At 32.8% G+C, this 21,600-nt stretch overlaps 1 protein-coding gene across 1 annotated transcript in view; it reads left to right on the top strand.

Annotated features, from left to right (window-relative positions):
* The window catches only part of Pcdh11x (protocadherin 11 X-linked), a 695,630-nt gene that overhangs the window by 471,953 nt on the left and 202,077 nt on the right, over positions 1-21,600 (top strand). Inside the window, exon 8 of the mRNA XM_013024979.1 lies at positions 18,170-18,368. Within this exon, the coding sequence (XP_012880433.1) occupies positions 18,170-18,368 (199 nt within the window). The remainder of the gene's footprint in view (positions 1-18,169; positions 18,369-21,600) is intronic.

Below are 21,600 nucleotides of genomic sequence, written 5' to 3'. Positions count from 1 at the left end.
TAAATATAGCTTCAATGAAGTATTATAAATGTAATAATAATTTTAATATTATTATAGGTATATTGCCTCAATTATAGAAAATATGTCTTATATTTTAATATTTAATGTTTTTATTAACTTTAAAATAACTTGTATTATTTATTTTTTTATAATACCAAATATAGGATCCATTGATGCTATGCTAAAATTAACTATGATGATTGAGAGTATCGGGATCGGTTTGAAGGATGACAATGGAAATCAGAAAGACTCTGACCTTATTATAGAGCAGAGCCTGATTTTTCTGCTGGAAAATAAATCATGTGGAATAACTTACAAATGTAATAGACTAAGCAGAGGGAATTCCAATTAAGTTAAATCATGAAATATATTTTAAGCTTTATTTGATTTGGTACAATCAAAGAAAATCCAATTAGTATTTAAATATTCAGTCTGTAATTTTCATATATCTCTATTTTCATATTTCACCATTCCCCTACTTCTCTTTCAACATTAAAAATTAAATTATGAGTAATGAATATTTTCTATGCATATATGAAAGTAGAAAGTGAAAACAGTTGAAATTCTTTTTAAAAGCGAGAGGTGAGATATTGGAGAGTAATAGAAGAAGTTTGGTTTATGCAGCACATGTTCTATACATGTATGGAAATGTCACAATGGGATTATCTTTGTACAATTTACAAATTTCTTTTTAAAAGCACTTACCTGAGCTCCCAAAGCTCACATCTATAGTTGACCTATTTCAGAAATTGAGATCAGAAGATCTCAGTAAAGCCAGCTTAGGCAGAAAAGTATGAAAGACTCTATCTGCAATTAACTAGCCAAAAAAATAAAACAGGCTGAAATCATGGCTCAAGTGGTAAAGTGCCAGCTGTGAGTAAGAATCTCTAAGTTCAAGTCCCAGTACTAGGCAACAATTTCAACTGGGCACTAGTAGCTCATACCCATACCTCTAGCTATTCAGGAAGCAAAAAACTCTTTGAGATTCCATACTAAAAATAAATAGCAAAAGGTAACATTGGAGGTATGGTTCAAGTGCTAGAGTATCTGCTGAACAAGTAAACTAAGCAAGCAACTAGATCCTCAGTTCAAACCCCAGTGCTGGAAAGAAGAAGAAGGAAGAGGAGGTAGAGGAGGAGGGGGAGGAGGAGGAGTAAAAGAAGATGAAATGAGAAGGGAGAGGAGGAGAAGGAGGAGGAAGAGGAGGTGGAGGAGGAGGAGGTGGAGGAGGAGGAGGAGGAAGAAGAATAGGAAAGGAAGATAAAAAGCTAGAGAAAATGGAGGACGAGGAGGAGAAGAGGGAAGGGAAGGAAGAATTATTAAACTAGGCATGGTGATTTATGCTAGTAATTCCAGTACTTTCTTGGTAGTAGATGTAGAATCTCAAATTCAAGGTCAGCCTGAGCTACATAACAAAATTCTATTTTAAAATGATTAACTTGGATTATATAATATTTTCATAACTTATTATGCTACAAATTTGTTTGATTTTTAAAATACTTTAAAATACTTATTAAGCAATACCAAATTAATCCCTGTAAGTGGAGCCATGCATACTTGATAACCTTCAAAAATTATATGAACCTAAATATTATCATTATTGAGTTTTAATGTACTTAATATATTATAGATTTTTCTTTTCTTTTTTTTTTTTTAGTGGTTGTGGGGCCTGAACTCTGGGCCTGAGCACTGTCCCTCAGCCCTTCAGCTCAAGACTAGCGCTCTACCACTTGAGCCACAAAGCCACTTCCAGCTTTTTCTGCTTATGTGGTGCTGAGCATTCTACCACTGAGCCATCTTCCCAGCCCAATATGTTATAGTTTTTAAGGAGGATCTAATATATTTTCAATAATTATGATATTCATTCTAAAGAAACTGTATTTCTACAATGTTAATCAAGTGTATTTGGTGATGGATGGTCATCCTTTTATTTTGTATGATGTGCCAAGATGATCTAGAAAATGTATACGATGTAAGATTCTTTGGTATTATTTCCTACTTAAAATTTATGTATTAAACATGTACATTAAATGTATATGATGCTTTCAATTTTAGTATGTGTATGTATACACATATATAATTCTATTTAAAAATTACATTAGTCCATGCATTATTTGATTAATTTCAGCTAGGTAATCATGAGCCTGAACTCTGGGCATGAGCGCTGTCCCTCAGCTCTTCAGCTCATGGCTAGTGCTCTACCACTTGAGCTACAGCACCACTTCTGGCTTTATTCTGCTTCTGTGGTGCTGAGGAATCGAACCCAGGGCCTCATGCAAGGCAAGGCAAGCACTGTACCACTGAGCCACCCTCCCAGCCCAATATATTTTAAATCATAAATATGTGTGTGCTGAAACAAGACTTTTCCTTGTGGTGTAGAAGCTAACTCTTGCACTTATTTATCACAAATTGGTATCACTTATAATTAACGGGGTTGATATCATATTGATCCATTTAAAAATTAAGAGAAATCACTGTTAAATATATGGAATATTGCTATAGTGCTTTTTTCCTTGCCTGTGTAAAATTACTATATATATTTCATTTTTGTTTCTGCTGATGCACATATAACTTCATAGTTGTGAAATCATAGCTTTCAAAGCTTGGCAAAATAGCTGGAAATGGACTTATGACTTACTTGAGAGAGAGCTATTCCTGAACCAAAATAGTTCATAGATATTGACCAGACTCTTAGTTCAAGCTCCAGGAGGACCAAAAAGAAAAGATGATGATATCATAGATGTCATAGTCATGCAATGAATGTATCAGAATAGAGAAGGAATATTTTCTGAGCATAATTGTTTTGACAATAGCTACTAACCAAAATTTATAGAAAGGGAATTGATAAAATTCATATAGGGGCTGGGAAGGTGGCTCAGTGGAAGAATACTTGTCTTGCATGCATGAGGACCTGGGTTCGATTCCTCAGCACCATATAAAAGCAGGAAGTGGTGCTGTGGCCAAACGGTAAAGTGCTAGCCATGAACTGAAGAGCTTAGGGACAGTACCTAGTCCCAGAGTTCAGGCCCCAGGACCGACCAAGAAAAAAAACATATAGATATACCAGCATGAAAATTTGAAACTACACATAAATTGAAGGATCATTAAAAACCTTAAGAATACATATATCAGCCATTCTAACTGGGATGAGGTGGATGCTAAGTGAAATGAACTACAAGACATGGACACAAGAGGACTTTCTTTGTTGTTGTTCTTAATGTACTATATGGGTTCTTTTTTGTGTGTTTTTTTCTCCCTATGCCTTATCTCCTATTGAAATCGTATTCAATTTTGGTACCCTGGGTATTGTATATGTATATATGTTTCTCTGAACTAGGGAAGGAAAGGGGAAAAATAAAATGCTGAGACAAAGGACGAGTGGGAACCTACGCAACAGCGATACTCACAGGACAGTATGTTGGAAATGATTTATACAACTTGTGGGCGTGGAGGAAAAGAGCAAGAAAAATGAGGGGGTTAACAAGTTAGACAAGAAATATAATCGCTACCTTACTTATGTAACTTTAACCCCTCTGTATATCATCTTGACAATAAAATTAAAATAAAAGTAATTAAACAAAAAGAATATATACATCTTTCAGTTATTCTCTCATAATCCTATAATTTTTATTATTATAGAACCAAATTATTCAGTATATAATAACATAATTTCTCTTTTGAGAGTTTTCATTTTGTAGTTTCATTATAAGTTGTGATGGTTTATTGATCTCTTAATTTATGTCAAATTATCAGATCTGCGTTACCAAAATATGTGTCTAAAGGAGAATACTACCTTAAAATTATGAAGGAATGATTTGTTAAATCTCTTCTACTCAGCATACAGCCTGGAATTAGAAGATTTTTATTACTTTCATGTAGGCAATTTACTTGAAGAAGAAGAAAATTAGTCTATTACAAGCATTATTGAAAGCTTGTTTTGAAATCTTAATCAAAATGCCCTGTTTTCTCATAGACAGACAGACAGAAAGACAGACAGATAGATAGATTGATTGATTAATTGATGAGGCAGATTTTTTTTCTGGAATTATAGCCAAATGCCATGATTTCATCTATCAAACTACAATAACAAAATAACAATGAGTATTTTAGACAAACAGGAGGTTATTTCTCATAGTTCTTGAGGAACAGAAGTTCTGTATCTACATGTTGCCCAATTCAGTATCTAGTGCTTCTAGTTTCATAGGTAGACATCTTGTGACTTCACATGGCAGAATGGGTAACAGTTGTTTAGAATTTCTTTTATAGGGAAACTAACCACACCCTTGAGATTCTTCATGGATAGAGCACCAAAATTCCACCTCCAAATATGAACACAGTGGGACATGGGTTTCAATATGAAATTTGGTATGACACACATATCTAATTTGCAGTAGAAAATATATCTTATTTTACCTAAGTCTTCACTCATATCTATTAAACCAAAGTATTTTCCAGTTGGAAACTAGGAGACTGTGTTATTACTTAGGTGCTTTGTGTGCACCCAAAGTTTGAACATCATTGGATAAGTACTGGTTTCAATAGCTAGCTATTGATTTAATCAAAATTACATGACTTTTTCTCTCTAATTTAGAAATGTAATGACAGTCAGCAAGAATAATATTACTAAATGTACAAGTAATATACTGGATTCATTTGAGGTTCATAGAACTGGAGAGTAAATTTTCCTACTTGTTTGTATTGCCATCCTCAGTTTACAGATATTTAATAAATTCATGCAAACCTTTGAAAGATAAGTGTAAGAGGTAGCACTTCATTCTTGTAACATAAGCATAATAATTTTTCTGAGACTTAGCATTCTGATGACTTAGAAGTTCTTCCTAATATTGTGTGTATAAATGCAACTGTCTGTATGTATATTACACATGATGTAGTACACCATAAATAGGAAGTTCTATTTTATATGCAAAACAGAGGGAGGTCTGATTTAAGGAAAATTCATCTGTAAATATGGAGCATTATACAAATAGAAGATAATAGCAGCACTAATGGGTTGTAAGTTTTCCACTACCCGCAGTGGTCATTAATTATCACATTACTCTCTACTACTTCCCCTCATTGACTAATGTGTTTGCTGAAAATGTAGGTATTTAATTTACTCTTGATTACCTATGAGGATGACAGAACTTCAAATATGTATACTTTTTATAGTTTACAAAGAGTTCAAATGAAATAATTGTCTTTTGTCTCATATTAATTTCTAGGGAATGACACATTTTACATGAGTAGTAGTTGTTTCTGATGTGTTCGTGAACATCAGGTTGAAAAAAATGAAAGAAAAATATTTATTTGTACCAAAATGACTCTAAATCAAACCTCTGGCCAAGATCCACAAATTCAAAATACTAGACATTGCTAGCCCCATGGCTAAAGTACATACATTTTTTGGGAGGGTCTGGTTGTGGGGCCTGAACTCTGGACCTGGGCGCTGTCCCTCAGCTCTATAGCTCAAGGCTAGCACTCTGCCACTTGAGCCACAGTGCCACTTCTGGCTTTTTTCTTTTTGCTTATGTGGTGCTGAAGAATTGAACCCAGGGCCTCATGCATGCAAAGCAAGCTCTCTACCACTGAGCCGCTTTCTCTTGAATAATTTTAAGAAAAATGATTAATTTGTATTTTAAAACTAGTATCTGTTGATCATCATATGATTTTTGTTGTGATTTATTCTGTCATTGAACAAGAAAATATTTGATCCAATTATTCATGCAATTGATAATAATGCCAGGATTTACACTGTCATTGTATACCACATAATTTTTCCAATCAATTCAAGTTAGAACCATCTGTTGGTTAATGGCATTTGGTTTGTTTAAATTACATCAATTATACAGATACATTGTGCAACTATGGCAATGGGAAAATTATTTGCCAAATATAAAAAAGTCACACAAGATACAAAGCACCACTTGAAATAAAACCTATAGCTCCTTTCACAAAAATGTATTGACAAATAATTTAACAGAAAATCTCAACTTTTGACTATTATTCTTAAAAGTAATGTGTATTTGGATAGTATATAATTGTAAAAGTAGTAATTTTCCAAATTCATATCACAGCCAATAGATTGTACATATCTTAGATCTGACCTTGTTAATTATGCAAATAGATTACATATGGTTGGCATTGATCAACACATTGGATTTATAAACTGTTTTGCTGAATGGAAAATTATTTGTATGAATACTTAAAGACAATAAAAATGTTTTAAAATATTAGTAAAATGATGATAGTTTTGGGAAACATGGAATTTTGAGAAGCATTTCAACTTTAAATAAGATTTGTACAAAGACAACAAACTTTAAACACTAGAAATGTTATCATGTAAAAGAGTCATGTCGGTTTTACATAGGGATAGAATGCAGACTTGCAAATAATTAGTGGGAACTTCTCCTATTAATTTTTTCATTTCTAACACTTACCAAACAATCTTTCAAATCCACTGGGTGAACTGAAGAATGAAACTGTGATTAGCAAAGTTAAATATAAAGGAATAAAATAAATGCATTTCTAAACACAAACTCTGTGATAAATAGCTTTGTGTTCATATTGTTTTACTCCCCTCCAACACTTCTTTGTGTATTGGCTGTTATTTGGATAGATGAATCTAAAACAGAAGTGTGTCGGTATAATCAGCACATAAGTTTTTATGTGAGTCATTAAATAAGGAGGCATTGAATAGGAAAAAATGATGTTGCTATTGGTCTGGATGTTTTTTTATTAACTGTATATTAACTGTGTATAGTTTACTTTTAGTTTTAATATTAAGCTTTATCTTATTTAATATTATTTCAAATGTATATTAATTTTAAACATTTATATCCTGTCATTTTAAATGCTAGTAAATAAAATGTGTTTGTATTTACAATAATGATATTTCATTGTCAAAGTTCATACAACTGTGATTTTCCAAATTGTACAATGTACTATCAACAACATTCCTGAACAATGAAGATTTAGCTTGTCTTTCTATAAATAATTTCTTTTCTAATTGAGATAAAATGGTTCATATTTCATTCTGTCATTTCGTGACACATAGTCTTCTAGCACATGTTCACATGTACGTGTGTGGTGTAAGCACATATGCATGTGCACACACATGCACAGACAATGACTAAGTACTAAGAAAGGCCTATTGGCAAAATATTGAAAAATAAGAAGACACTAGATTTTAGGATATATAAGCCCATATATACTGCCCATGACAATTATATATTAAGATTTCTAGATAAAGACGTTTATGACAAAAATTTCAAAGATAAACACTGAAAGAGAAAACTAAACAAAAGTTACTATTCAAATGTTCTGAAATGAAAAAGTGGGGAAAATGTAAAATCAGTTCCTTGAGTTGGAAATATAAGTTTGATGACTGCAAGTGACAGGGTCAAAGAGTAAAGATATAATGTTAAACAGAAATGCCTTCTATGTCATCTGGAGTGTTTATACAAGCAATGATGACCTTCAAATTGGTTATATTAATTGATCATAAAATATTTTGAGGTGAGTCTTGAGTTAAGATACTTTGACACTTTAAGATGTATTAATTATAATTCTTTTGTTTAGAAACTGTATCTATATAAAATATGGAAATTCTTGACCTTCAGAAAAAACTATTTATTAGAGAATACAAATGTTGAGAAGCTTAAAATATGCTTAATAAAGTTATATTCAGAATATTTTATGCATGAATGAAAAACAGGAACATAACAAATCTTAAACCAAATAGGAAAACTACTTATGTGTACTTTTCTAATCAAGTAATTGATGATGATAGTTTGTTTAAAAAAGGCTGGGTCAAGGTGTATTAGAATTGAAGTTGAGGGAGTATAAAGTTGCATTATAACTTTGGAAACTTTGACAAATAATTACAATGAGTCTTTCATGACATGATGTTTATATACTACTTAATGAGAGTCTCAGCCTAGCCTATCTGTATCGCAGACTCTTTGTTGCCAGATTGACCTTTCTAAAATGACAATTGCATCATGATATGAAAATGTACTGAGATTCACCAGATTTGTAGTAGAATTATGCCTCTCTGAGATATAGTGGGCACCAAAAATGTTGAAGCGTTTGTAATTGGAATGAAAATGATTTATCTAAGTATGGCCAACAATATTTCTAGGCATCTATATGTTCCAAAGCTGGCATTGAGCTACTAATGTATGAAATGTAGAGAGAATCATCTTTTGTGTTTCCTCTCTGTTAATAACAAAAAGAAATAGGCATGAATGGAAAGCATTTATTAATAAAAATGAAGGATTTATTTCCACCCATAAAATAACCATAACCATAAATAGATTAGTTTAATTTATATACCATGGCTTCCTTGAAAGCTTATACACAGATAAATTATGACTTAATTATTGGCATAATAACCCTTTCATTTGGCACCAGTACACCCTTTCAGGACATAAAAACAAATTTAATTTTCTATGTTTCCAAAGGTTAATTAATTTTCATAATATAGGTTTACATATATTAAATAAAAAAGCTATGTAGTTTAAATATCCTAGTATTGTGAATCTGAGCAAAAGAATGACATTAGATGATGATGCGTAATCCATCAAAAATTGAAGGACATCGAGCTCAGTGGTGGAATATTTGCTTTGCCTCTCCAAATCCTTGGTTTAAACACAAGTATTATAAAAATGATCAAGAGATTTAAACCAAATTTTCAAAACTTATAAGAAAAAATCTATAAGCTGCTGTAGTTTGTATACTTTCATATTCATTTCTATATAGAAGTATCACAAATTACAAAATGAATAATGTAGTTTAAAGAAATAATAGGTACCATTGCACTAATAATGGAGAAAAGATAAAAATGTCGTTCATTACTCTATCAACATTAAAATTTCAGAATCCTTTAAAATATTGCTTTTATACTGAGATTTAAGAAATCTACTTAAATTTTTTGTTCTTAACATATATTATTATTGTAAATAAAATGTACAGAGGGGTTACATTTATATGAGTCCATTTCCTATAGAGCATTGTTACACCCTCCTTTATTTCCCCCAACCATCCCTTTCCTCCCCAACTCCTCTACTCCCCCACCCCATCTGCAAAGTTGTAAGGTTTGTTTTCAACATATTGTCTTGTACATCTCATTGTTAAAATGGGGCATCTTGTATCCTTATTTCAGCATTTTGTTATTTCCCTTCCCCTCTCCAAATTAGAAATATATATATACAAGATGCAGGACACCGGAATCGAATATAATGACAACATGGATTGTACTATGGTGGAAGAATATATAAAAAGCAATAAAAATCACATAATACATTATAAGCACATTAAAAAGAACAGCAACAAAAGCCTCTTTTTTCCTTCTCTTGAGGTTCATTTTGCTTAGCATCAGGTTATATGGTCAGTCGCACGTAGCTTTTGAACTCTTCTGCCTTTCCTAGGCATACTAGTTATTGCAGATAAGGGAAACCATGGGAACTATGTTTCTTTGAGTCTGCCTTACTTCAGTAAATATAATTTTGTCCAAGTCTTTCCATTTCCAAACAAATGTGACAGTGCCATTCTTTCAGATGGAGGGAGGCATAGAATTCCATTATGTATACACACACACTCACACACACACACACACACACACACACACACACACATCACGTACATTTTCTTGATCCATTCATCTACTGAGGGCATCCGGGCTGGTTCCATATCTTAGCTATGGTGAATAATGCTGCGATAAACATAGTTATGCTCGTAGCTTTATTATGATCTTGTTTATGTTCTTTTGTGTAAATGCCTAAAAGTGAGATTGCTGTGTCATAAGGGAGCTCTATATGTAGTCTTCTGAGGAACCTCCATAATGCTTTCAAAAGTGGTTGAACAAGTTTACATTTCCACCAACAATGCAATTCCCTTTTGGCCACATCCCCTCCAGTATCTCTTATTATTAGATTTCTTGATTCTAGTCATTCTCACTGGGATGAGGTGGAATCTCAATGCTGTTTTGATTTAGATTTCTTTTATGGTTAGAGAAGTTGAGCATTTCTTCATGTGTCTATTGGACATTCTTATTTCCTGCCCAGATAAGTCTCTAAGTCTTTAGAGCACTTATTAATCGAGCAGTTCCAAAGGCTATCTACAAATTTAATGCAATACCTATCAATATCCCAACCTCATTCTTCAAGGAAATAGAAGAAGCAACCCAAAAATTGATCTGGAACAATAAAAAACCCGGAATAGCAAAAACAATCCTTAGCAGAAAGAACATTGCTGGAGGAATATCAATACCAAACTCCAAACTCTACTACAAAACTATAGTAGTCAAAACAGCTTGCTACTGGCACAAGAACAGACCTGAGAACCAATGGAATAGAACTGAAATCCTCAAAATGAACCCACAGACCTATAGCCACCTAATCTTTGATAAGAGAGCTAAAAAAAGATAGAATGAAATATAGAATTTTCAGTAAATGGTGCTGGCAAATTGGCTCAACACCTGTAGAAAACTAAAGCTAGATCTCCATATATCACCCTGCACAAGAGTCAATATCAAATGGATCAAAGACCTTGAAGTCAAAGAAGGCACCCTGAAAACATTACAGGAAGGACTAGGAGAAACTCTAGGATTCCTTGACACTGCCAAAATTTTCTTAATGAAGACCCAGAAACACAACAAACCAATAAAAGTTCAACAAACGGGATTGCATGAAACTGCAGAGTTTCTGCATGGCAAATAACATAGCAAGCAAGATCAATAGAAAGCCCACGGATTGGGAGAAGATCTTCACCTGTCATACAGCGGTTCTCATATCTACATTATACTTAGAACTCAAAAAATTAAATCCCCCAACAACAAATCCTCAAAGAAACAGCTGCCTGATTACAATAATATTTTATAGTGATTTTCTAAAGCAATTAATCACATAAATATAAATATAAAATTATTCTGCAAAATATTGAGTAAAGAAATGCAGCATCATATTAAATTGGTGATATTTGTTGGCCTGCTTTCATTTATAGAAATATTATATTGTACCTTTTGAAAGTGGGAAATGAAAAAGAAATCAAAGTCCAAAATATTGTTGAACATTAACCTGTTTGTGCATGAACCTTATTACTGAACAATGCATCATATATTATTACAGTTGGGACATTCTGATATTTGCTAAACCTAGACTAAACTAGATGGCTTATTAATGCACCTGCTCTATATAAGCCTCCCAACACATACACACACACACACACACACACACACACACACACACACACACACACACACCTAAATGTCAAGTGGAAGGAATGCATTTCAAGAAAGAATTAGAAGTATAGTGTGACAATGTTGTTATGCACATTCAGAAATGGACCATGAAAATCAGTATTTTTTTTGCATTAAACACATTCTTTTTTTATTTGAAACTATCTTCCTTTTATTTTATTATTGGAAGGTATTTTTAATTTTAATTTTAATTTTTTGTGAACATACTGTACAGAGGGGTTACAATTACATGGGCAAGATAATGAGTACATTTCTTTTTTTTTCCCGACTTTTCTTTTTTGGTACTGGGGATCGAACCCAGGACGTTGCACTTGCTAGGTAAGCGCTTTGCCACTGAGCTACATCCCAGCCCTTATGAGTACATTTCTTATCAGGCATTGCAGCCTCCTCCTTTGTTTACCCTTAACATCCCTTCCCAGCCTCCCCCCGCCCCCCCATCCCCCCGCGCCGCACCAAAGTTGTAAAGTTCCTTTTTGACATGACAACTTGTACTTCTCATAGTTGCATCAGGTCCACCTGTATCCTTAAACGACTTGTTTTTCCCCATCTCCTCCACAAATTATACCGACATCAAATATAGTGAAAACAGGGGTTATACTGTGGGGGAGGGACATACAAAGCTACAAAGAAATAATTTTATAAATGAGTTAGAAACAGATGCATGAAAGAAAAAAAACATTTAAATACATATCTAAGGGTTCATTTTCCTAACATCTTATCCACCCTTCCATTCTCTTACAAATAGCTAAGAAAATTCAGTTCATATATTTCAAGAGAGTTCAAAGGGAGTGCATAGTCAGACTATACAAATTCATTGTAATGTTATTCTTTTGCAATAGCATTTAGTAACTTACTAGCACAGGTGTCTTAGTGAAATAATACCATTTTTACATAAATTACTTTGCCATTTTTTGAATAATCAAGTGAATATAAAATTCTATTTCTTTTACATTAAAAGTAAAACATGCTACCCGCTTGCCTTGCATTCTATTCATTAATAATTTAACTTGTGTTAGGATTGAATAGTTTACTAGTAGGTGTTGAATGCCAGATTCATTTGATTTTCTCAGCAATATTTATTATTATATCCTAATATTTAAATGTAAAGTTTTCATTGTCTTGAAAGATAGAATATGTATAAATATATGAAGACAATATTTATTAAGATATACTCTATATTATATATTATTGTGTATATTATTTTTACATATTTAAATATTTTCACATTATGATAAATATATTTAAAAGATGATATTTATACATATTTAGTACATAATTTTTAAAATTTTTTTATTGTGAAAATACTGTACAGAGGGGTTACAATTACATGGGCAAGATAATGAGTACATTTCTTATCAAGCATTGTAGCCTCCTCCATTGTTTCCCCTTCCCATCCTTTCCCATCCTCCCCCCGTCCCCCATCAATTATATATTATTGTGTATATTATTTTTACATATTTAAATATTTTCACATTATGATAAAATATATTTAATAGATGATATAAATTTTATGTCTCCATAATATATATTTTGTTTATTAACACAAAATTAAAATACCCCTTAGCATTCATTCATTATACTTAGCAATTACCCTTATTTGATTCTTGTTAACAATTTTTGAATTTAAGTTATATGAGATAGCTAATTATAGATAAATACTGCATTTATCTATAATGGATATTAACATTTTATTTTTCATGATCTTAAATTTATGAAAGGCTCACAAGTGTAAATCTTTATAGTGTTCCTGAAAGCCCTTAAAATATATTAACCATACATAATTTGGGAAATTAAATAAAGTTTACTCTAAAATTAAACACACTTGTAGCTTCTTAAGGACATACAGTCAAAACGTTAAGATGTTCTGAAATTTTGCCTTTCTATCGGGGTTTTGCAAGTATAGTAAAATGGTTAAAAAAATACTCATACAAGCTGGATGCCAGTGGCTCATGCCTGTAACCTAGCTACTCTGGAGGCTGAGATCTGAGTAACTCAGTTCAAAGCAAGTCTGGGCATGAAAGTCCACTATAGTCTTATCTCCAATAATCTACTCAGAAAAGGCCAGAAGTGGTACTGTGGATCAACTGGTAGAGAGCATGCATTGAGCACAAAGAGGCTCAGGGCAGTTCCCATGACTTGAGTTGGAGCCCTGGGACTGGCCAAACTACAAACAAAACCACCACCACAACAAAAAACCCTCATACAATAATACATTTTCTTTGTATTCTTCTACAAAATTATGAATTTTGATTTACTTTTCTACAAAATAATACCCCTGAAATATACATGTGTGAAAATGCAGAAACTCCTTTTTTTTAAGTAAGTTTATTGTGAAAATACTGTACAGAGAGGGGTTACAGTTACATGAGCAAGCAGAAATTTCATACATGCACAATATGTACTTCTAATGCATTCACTCGCTAAAACTATTATTATTCCCAGAAGTCTCCCCTACAATAGTTCCACTCCATGTGTTTTTTTTTTCTTTTTTTATTGTGAAAATACCATACAGAAGGGTTACAATTACATGGGCAAGGTAATGAGTACATTTCTTATCAAGCATTGTTGCCTCCTCCTTTGTTTTCCCTTCCCATCCTTTTGCATCTCCCACCCACCATCCCCCCCCTCCCTACCCCCCCAGCCAAAGTTGTAAAGTTCATTTTTCGACATAACGACTTGTGCATATCATTGTTGCAATGGGTCCAACTGTATCCCTATTTAAACGATTTGTTTTTGCCCTTCCCCTCCAAAAATTATACCAACATCAAATATAATGAAAACGGGGGTTATACCGTGGGGGAGGACATACAAAGCAACAAAGAAATCATCATATAAATATATTACAAACAATCGCATGAAAGAAAAAAAAAACATTTGAACATTGAAACATTGAAATGAATCTTGGGATTCATTTCGCCTAACATCAACTTATCTGACCTTTTCTGCTTGTCTCAGACATATACTAGCTATTGCAAAGAAGGAAAACTATGGGACCTATGTTTCTTTGTGCCTGGCTTACTTCACTTAATATAATTTTTCCCAAGACTTTCCATTTCCTAACAAATAGGGCAATGTCATTCTTTCTGATGGAGGCATAGAATTCCATTGTGTATATATACATTTTCTTGATCCATTCATCTACTGAGGGGCATCTGGTTTTTCTTTTGATGCTTTTTTTTTTGTCTAGAGTCCACATGTGAGAGGAAATAAGTATTATTTGTATTCCTGAGTATAGTATATTTTATGTAATATAGTAATACCACGTCCTCTTTTTTCTGCAGATGGTATAACTTCATTCTTTTGAATAATACTCCTGTGTATACATAGCTTTGTTTATTCACTCATCAGCTGAAGAACACGCAGATTAATTCCACTATTTGGCTACTGTGAAAAGTGCTGCAACAAACATGGGTCTTCAAATTGTCTCCATTTTTTTCTGAATCATGTTACCCAGATTTTATGGAAACTCTATTTTTAGTTTTTCAATGAACCTCCATGCTGATTTACATATTGATTGATTGTTTTATTTTTTTATTCTTAACAATGCATGAGGGGTTTATTTACCAGTCTTTTCACTGTTTATTTCTCTGATGATAGCCATTAGGATGGGAATGAGAGAGAATACCAGTGTAGAGGGTTTATTATTTATTTTTGTTTTGTTTTATGTCAGTTCTGGGGCTTGAACTTAGCGTCTGAGCTATATCTTTGAACTCTTTTGCTCCAGGCTAGCACTTTACCACTTGAACCACAGCTCCACTTTCACCTTTTCTTTATTGGTGCCTAATTGGATACTAGTCTCAAGGACTTTCCAGCCTAAGCTGACTTGGAGCTGCTATCCTCAGCTCTCAGCCTCCTGATTAGCTAACACCTAGTTTGTCAGTGTACTTTTAACTAGTATTTCATTATTCATATGGACCTGGAACATTTTTTATGACTTTATTGGCGCTCTGTACTTCTTTTGAGAATTTTCTGTTCACTTGTCCATTTACTGATTAGATTATTATAGCATGCTATTCAGAAGCACATAAAATTATTAAATTTTAAGTTTTATTATTTCTACATATAGTTTCATAGGAACACAGTTAAGCTTGCTGTTTTTTACTATCTTCAAAATATCTACTATTATCTTTTCTATTATTTTCAGATTTTATACTACGTATAGCATCCAAGTCATATAGTTAAGACTAAGTTTAGATTAAATGGCTCAGAAAGCTTAAAATTTTACTGTCCTTTACAACTAAGTCAATTTTTGGTTGTTTGCTCTCAAAATTGTAGATACATTTTACTATTACTTACAAATTCATGAAGGTAAGAAAAATGTTTTTTATTACAAGAATACAAAGGATTGCTTAATGCATTTTATCCTTACACTTTAGGTAGCTGAATTTTTCCAAACTTTTATGCAACATTCTGAAGAATAGCAAGATTACTGCTTATTACAGTGCCCCATATTATACATCTTTAGTACTAGTGGAAAATAGAGTGACTGACATCCAAGAATTTAAAGTGCTTGTGTGATTGATGAATATACATATATGATTATAGAAAACTTGAAGCTTCGGGGGAGGGGGGAGGCTGGGAAGGGATGTGAAGGGTAAACAAAGGAGGAGGCTGCAATGCTTGGTAAGAAATGTACGCATTATCCTGCCTATGTAATTGTAACTCCTCTGTACAGTATGTTCACAAATAAAATAAAATTAAAAAAAAGAAAACTTGAAGCTTCTCATTTACTATTTTTACCATAGATTCTAGATAAAAAGACTAATAATGAAAGGAATAGTGAGCAAGCAAAAAACTGAAAGATTTCAGTCATGTCATTTGCTTAAGCTATACTTTATATCCTAAAAAGTACACTACAGTTTAATCATATAACAATTTCACTCTCTATAGCCTTCTAGTGGTATGCAAAACATATACTAAAAAACAAAAATAAGGCTTTCTTGTGACCTCTCAAATATTTCTGTGCTACAGTAAGATTTTCTTTTATATTTTTAATGTTCAATAGACTTGGCAGGGAATGTGGCTCAGTGGTAGATTGCTTGCTTAGAATGCATGAAGCCCTGGGTTTGATTCCTCAGTACCACATACACAGAGAAAGCTAGAAGTGGCGCTGTGGCTCAAGTGGTAGAGTGCTAGCCTTGAGCAAAAGGAGCTCAGGGACAGTTCCCAGGCCCTGAGTTCAAGGCCCAGGACTGGCAAAAAATATATATATTCAATAAACTTATCTGTCTAGTTTGAGCATATTTTCTGCTTTGACTGATTATGTTAAGAAATTCCTTAGCTAACAACACCACCTACTCCCTTTAATAGACACAAAAGAATCTTGTATGGCTGAAAACCTAGCATAAAGTACATCAGTAGACTTGTTCTTCTTAGGACAAATGCTTTTATGATTATAAATAAATCCATAGATCATATTCTTATATGCTAACAATTTGCTCATATTTTATTGAGAATTCCATATGTAAATGATGGTATTAAGCATTGTCTTCTTCTGTTTCCACATTATATTGTATTAGATGAAAGAATAATATTTAAATGCTGCTGTATCTCCAGTTGAATTAGATGACTACAGTGAATTTATAGATGCATTTGCTTTCTGACATGAAAATGTCTCACACATAAGTTCCAGTGATTTTTGGCGTAATAAATATCTTACTGTATCCTAATTTTTTGATGATGCCAGTAGCTTAGTGCTTTGATTTATTCTTGTATTGAAATCATCCTTATATTTGGAGACCTAAAACTACAGGTTCTTATTTTCTTTTTATCAGGAATTCAGGTGGTATGCAAGAAAGATGGCTATTTGTTCCACACTTACAGATCCCTCAAATGAAGTGGTTCAAATATATAGAGATTGTGAAGTTGCTCCCATGAGTCATAACTGGTGTGTGATGATATATCTGACACCCAAGTATCACATATGTTGGTGACACCTATGATGGAGTGCTTGGAATGGCTGGCTTTTCTGTACATTATATTCACTTTTTATGCACTCTTTTCAAATATCTTAGGCTTTCTCACAACATGGCAATCTTTTGTACCTGCCCATTTTTCAATTTAGCTGGCTTTCCTTTGGATTAGTAGTTCAAGGCAGAAATAGTATGGTTTGATAACACAGTGTGTGCCTAAATTAGTAATAGTATGAACTATAGGAAAATCTGAATACCAAGAATGAAATCCATTAGCAAGGAATCTTTGAACAGTAACTATGATCTACAGCAATACTGCAGATAAAAATGTTGCAGCATTTGATGCCACCTTTCCTAGATGTCACAAACTTCTTATTTTAGAAACTAAAATCATATTATCATCATATCATATACAATGATAACAATCTGTTTTTAAAATCATTATCAAATTATATCCATACTATGTACCTACTTTTGCTTTTATAGAGCAATATAAAATGAATTCCTGTTCAAACTTTGTACTATTATGCTAAATGCTAAAAATTATTGAATTATGCTAAAAATTATTGGAATTTTGAACTTTTACATCTACATTATTGAATAATTTGTGTTACTGTCACAGCTCACCAGAATAATTATGTTTATTCATGTTTAGTATTTTAAAAATAATCATTTTTATCTAATAAATAAATCTACATTCAAATGGTGATTAAAATTTCCAATGTGCTCAGAGGCCAGGATGGGTCCACAGCCTCTTGCTTTTAAAGAAGTTAACCTTGATTCTGTATCTAATGTATCTTGTTTAGAAATAAAATAGAAGTAAATCTACTGCCTGTTGCAGCAGGTTTGAACACAGATCTGATTATTCACTTAAGCCTGAAATTGTTCAAACTTCAAGATGTTAATATGACTTCACCAGATAATAATACAGTTGCCAAACTTGATGCATTAAACAATTATGTAGATTATTGCTGAAACTTCGTAATTTTCTTCCTTCCAGTCCCAGCGACGGGTTACATTTCACCTACCAGAGGGCTCTCAGGAAAGCAGCAGTGATGGAGGTCTGGGAGAACATGAGCCAGGCAGCCTTCCCAGCAACTCTCATGCTCTGCCTCTTGGCTATCCTCAAGAAGAGTACTTCGATCATGCTGCACCGATCAACCGCACTGAAGGAGATGGCAACTCTGATCCTGAATCTGGTAAGTGCCAACATTTCAGTTTCCTCAAAATAAGTGGGCTTATTGAATTTTAATTGAAACTATTATAGCCATACATGGGAAGATTATGCTACTATGTATCATAATTACAAGTGATACTAGTCCAAAACAATCATGTAGCTATGACATTCCTAAAAGGTGAACATGCAGAATTAAGTGGATAATTTATATGAACCATTTGAAAATATTTTCAATGAGTGACCAACGTTACTATAAATAATTTTAATGAAATTTATTGTAGTCAGTTGTTAAGGCATCAGTAGAATTTTCTGCATATGAATACATTTCCACATGATAGATGTATCATCATTCATTCATGGATGAATCATTATTCCATAAATGACATTATAATCATATGTGAATATTTAATCATCAATTTTATTTTTATTTATTTTTATACATGTAAATTACATCTAATTATAAAAATTATTTTATATACCTCATGTTTAGCTTTAGTTCATGCTAGAACCATTTGCAGTTTTTTTTCTTTCTTGGGACATAGATTCTAATTCCAATATGGGGAGGTTGGTTGATGGTTTTTAATAATATACAGCAATCATATGTCTGTGTAACAATATATTTAGAATGATATTCACATTTGGGATCCAGACAAAAGGCATAAAGTTTATGGAACATAAACTCCAAAGAGCTTGGATTCTTAAAAATTTTAAATTGTAAATTTATTTTCAGTTTATTTTCTTGAACATGTATTGAGCAGGCTTGTTTCCTTATAATTTTAGAAACTGCAAAACTGGCTAAGGTGTATATATATATATATATATATATATATATATACACACACACACACACACACACATATACGTGTATATATATGTGTATATATATACATATATATCTTAGTAGACTTTTAACATTCCAAGAAATAATAATTTGCTTTAGATATGAATTAAAGTCACAAAATTTTGTGATAGGAAAGAATCATAATTTTAAAAACACAAATAATTAGTTTAAATAGGTATCAAGACGGTATATAAATATAAATAAGAAAACTTGAAAATAATTTAAATATGGACATAGAATTTAAGTAAAACATGTAGACTTTAACAGTAGCTTTTTCATCTTACTTTAATTCTCTTTTGCACTTGAAAAGTTAAGGAAAATTGAATGGATACTAAGATTTAAACTAAAATTAATCAGAACCAATGACATCATCTTCAGATGGGAAGTACTGGAGCTTGAATTTAGGGACTTGTGCTTGCCAGGAATATGCTGTACGGGTAAGTTATGCTTCCAGGCCTCAATTTATTTCTCTCTTCAAATGTGGATGGACATTGGATATTAAAGGTATTATCAGTAAGAAAAGATTGTATACTTTTAACACAACAAATGCAAAGTCCTAATCATGTTATCTCCATTTACACTAGTTATCCACACCACAACATTATGATTTCTAATAAAAATGCATAGGTAGTTGTGCTAATGTCAGAGACATTCTGTAATATGAATGCAGAGATAGTGTCTAAGTACATAAAGCAATGTTGCCCTTCATGTTTTAGGTGCAGGTCCTTCATAAACTGTTAATGGATACAAATAGAATAGTATAAGAACTTATCTTTTGGGGACTAGGAAGGTGGCTCAGTGGTAGAGGACTTGCCTTGCATGCATGAGGCCGTGAGTTCAATTCCTCAGCACCACATAAGCAAAAAAAAAAAGAAAAAAGCCAGAAGTGGCGCTGTGGCTCAAGTGGTAGAGTGCTAGCCTTGAGCTGAAGAGCTGAGGGACAGCGTCCAGGCCCAGAGTTCAGGCCCCACGACTGGAACCCCCCCCCAAAAAAAAGAACTTATCTTTTTAACTACAGAAAATTATAACTTCTGCATATGTTGTATGTTAGTCACTATGGCCTATTCTGAATAAACACGATGTAGAGCAAACCTTGACATAAATATGAAGCTAAGTGAGATAAGAATATATTACGATTGATTAGAAAAATCATTATTCATTAGGAATCATAATACACTTAATATTAAATACATATTGACTGTAATTACATATTATAATAAGAGTTGTTTAAAAATCCATATATAGTTTTCTTTCCAGGAATTATATTTATTCATGTTAAAGATGTATTATCAGCAACAAAGCAATAGCTAATTCATACACATACTAAGCTTTATTTAAAAAGAAAAATAAAGCCTGGCGCGGGTGGCTCATGCCTATAATTCTAGCTACTCAGGAAGCTGAGATCTGAAGATCACGGTTCACAGCCTGCCCAGGCAGGAATGTCCGTGAGACTCTTATGTACAATAAACCGCTAGAAAACTGGAAGTGGTGCTGTGGCTCAAGGGGTAGAGGGCTCCCTTTGTGCTGAAGAGCTTAGGGATAGCGCCCAAGCCCAGAGTTCAAGCCCCGCGACCAACAAAAAAAAATAAATAACTTTCTTTTACGAAGGACTAAATATCTTTCTCCTCTAAACCTACTGGAAATGCTATTTTGAACAATATGTATTTTGTTCATATTTATTCTACGGGTTGGAAAAAATGAAAATTCCATGTTAAAGATAAACTTTCCTAAATAAAAAAAAAATATTGTGCTGGATTTAGGCTATAATATTACTAAATTAAAGGCTACATTTTGGCTTTTTTATTAAAAAAACAAAGAATGTAAAAATAGTTCAAGTGTATTTTCCATTTCTACATGTTTAACAATATTATTGGATTAATGTTTGAAGATTATTTTACTATGAATACTATTAACACACTGCTCTCCTACAACACCTACAATTTTCTCTAAATATTATTTCAAGTTACATTTTAGTTAGGTGTGCCATTTTTGTACAATTGTAAATTAAAACTAGCACAATTAAAAAATTCTTACTTCAAATGAAGTTTTATTACAGTCAGGCATTATAGTGAAATTTTTAATACTGTATGTATGCATATGCATATTTTGATTAAAAAGAACAACATAGCTGGTGAAGAATTTGTCCTAGCAACACAATTTCTTTAAGCTAAAACTGATAAGTTGCTTTGATTCTTTCAAAAGAAAGTCTACAGCTCTGAAATTGTACACAATAGTGAGGTTTTTTTTTTGGGGGGCGGTCCTGTCGCAGGCCTAAACTCTGGGCCTGGGCACTGTCCCTCAGCACTTCAGCTCAAGGCTAGCGCTCTACCTCTTGAGCCAAAGTGCCAGTTCCAGCTTTTTTCTTTTTGCTTATGTGGTGCTGAGGAATACGAACCCAGGACCTCATGCATGC

Source organism: Dipodomys ordii, unplaced genomic scaffold (genome assembly GCF_000151885.1).
Source record: "Dipodomys ordii isolate 6190 unplaced genomic scaffold, Dord_2.0 Scaffold80, whole genome shotgun sequence".
NCBI lineage: Eukaryota > Metazoa > Chordata > Mammalia > Rodentia > Heteromyidae > Dipodomys > Dipodomys ordii.
This window is presented reverse-complemented; position numbering and strand designations above follow the sequence as displayed.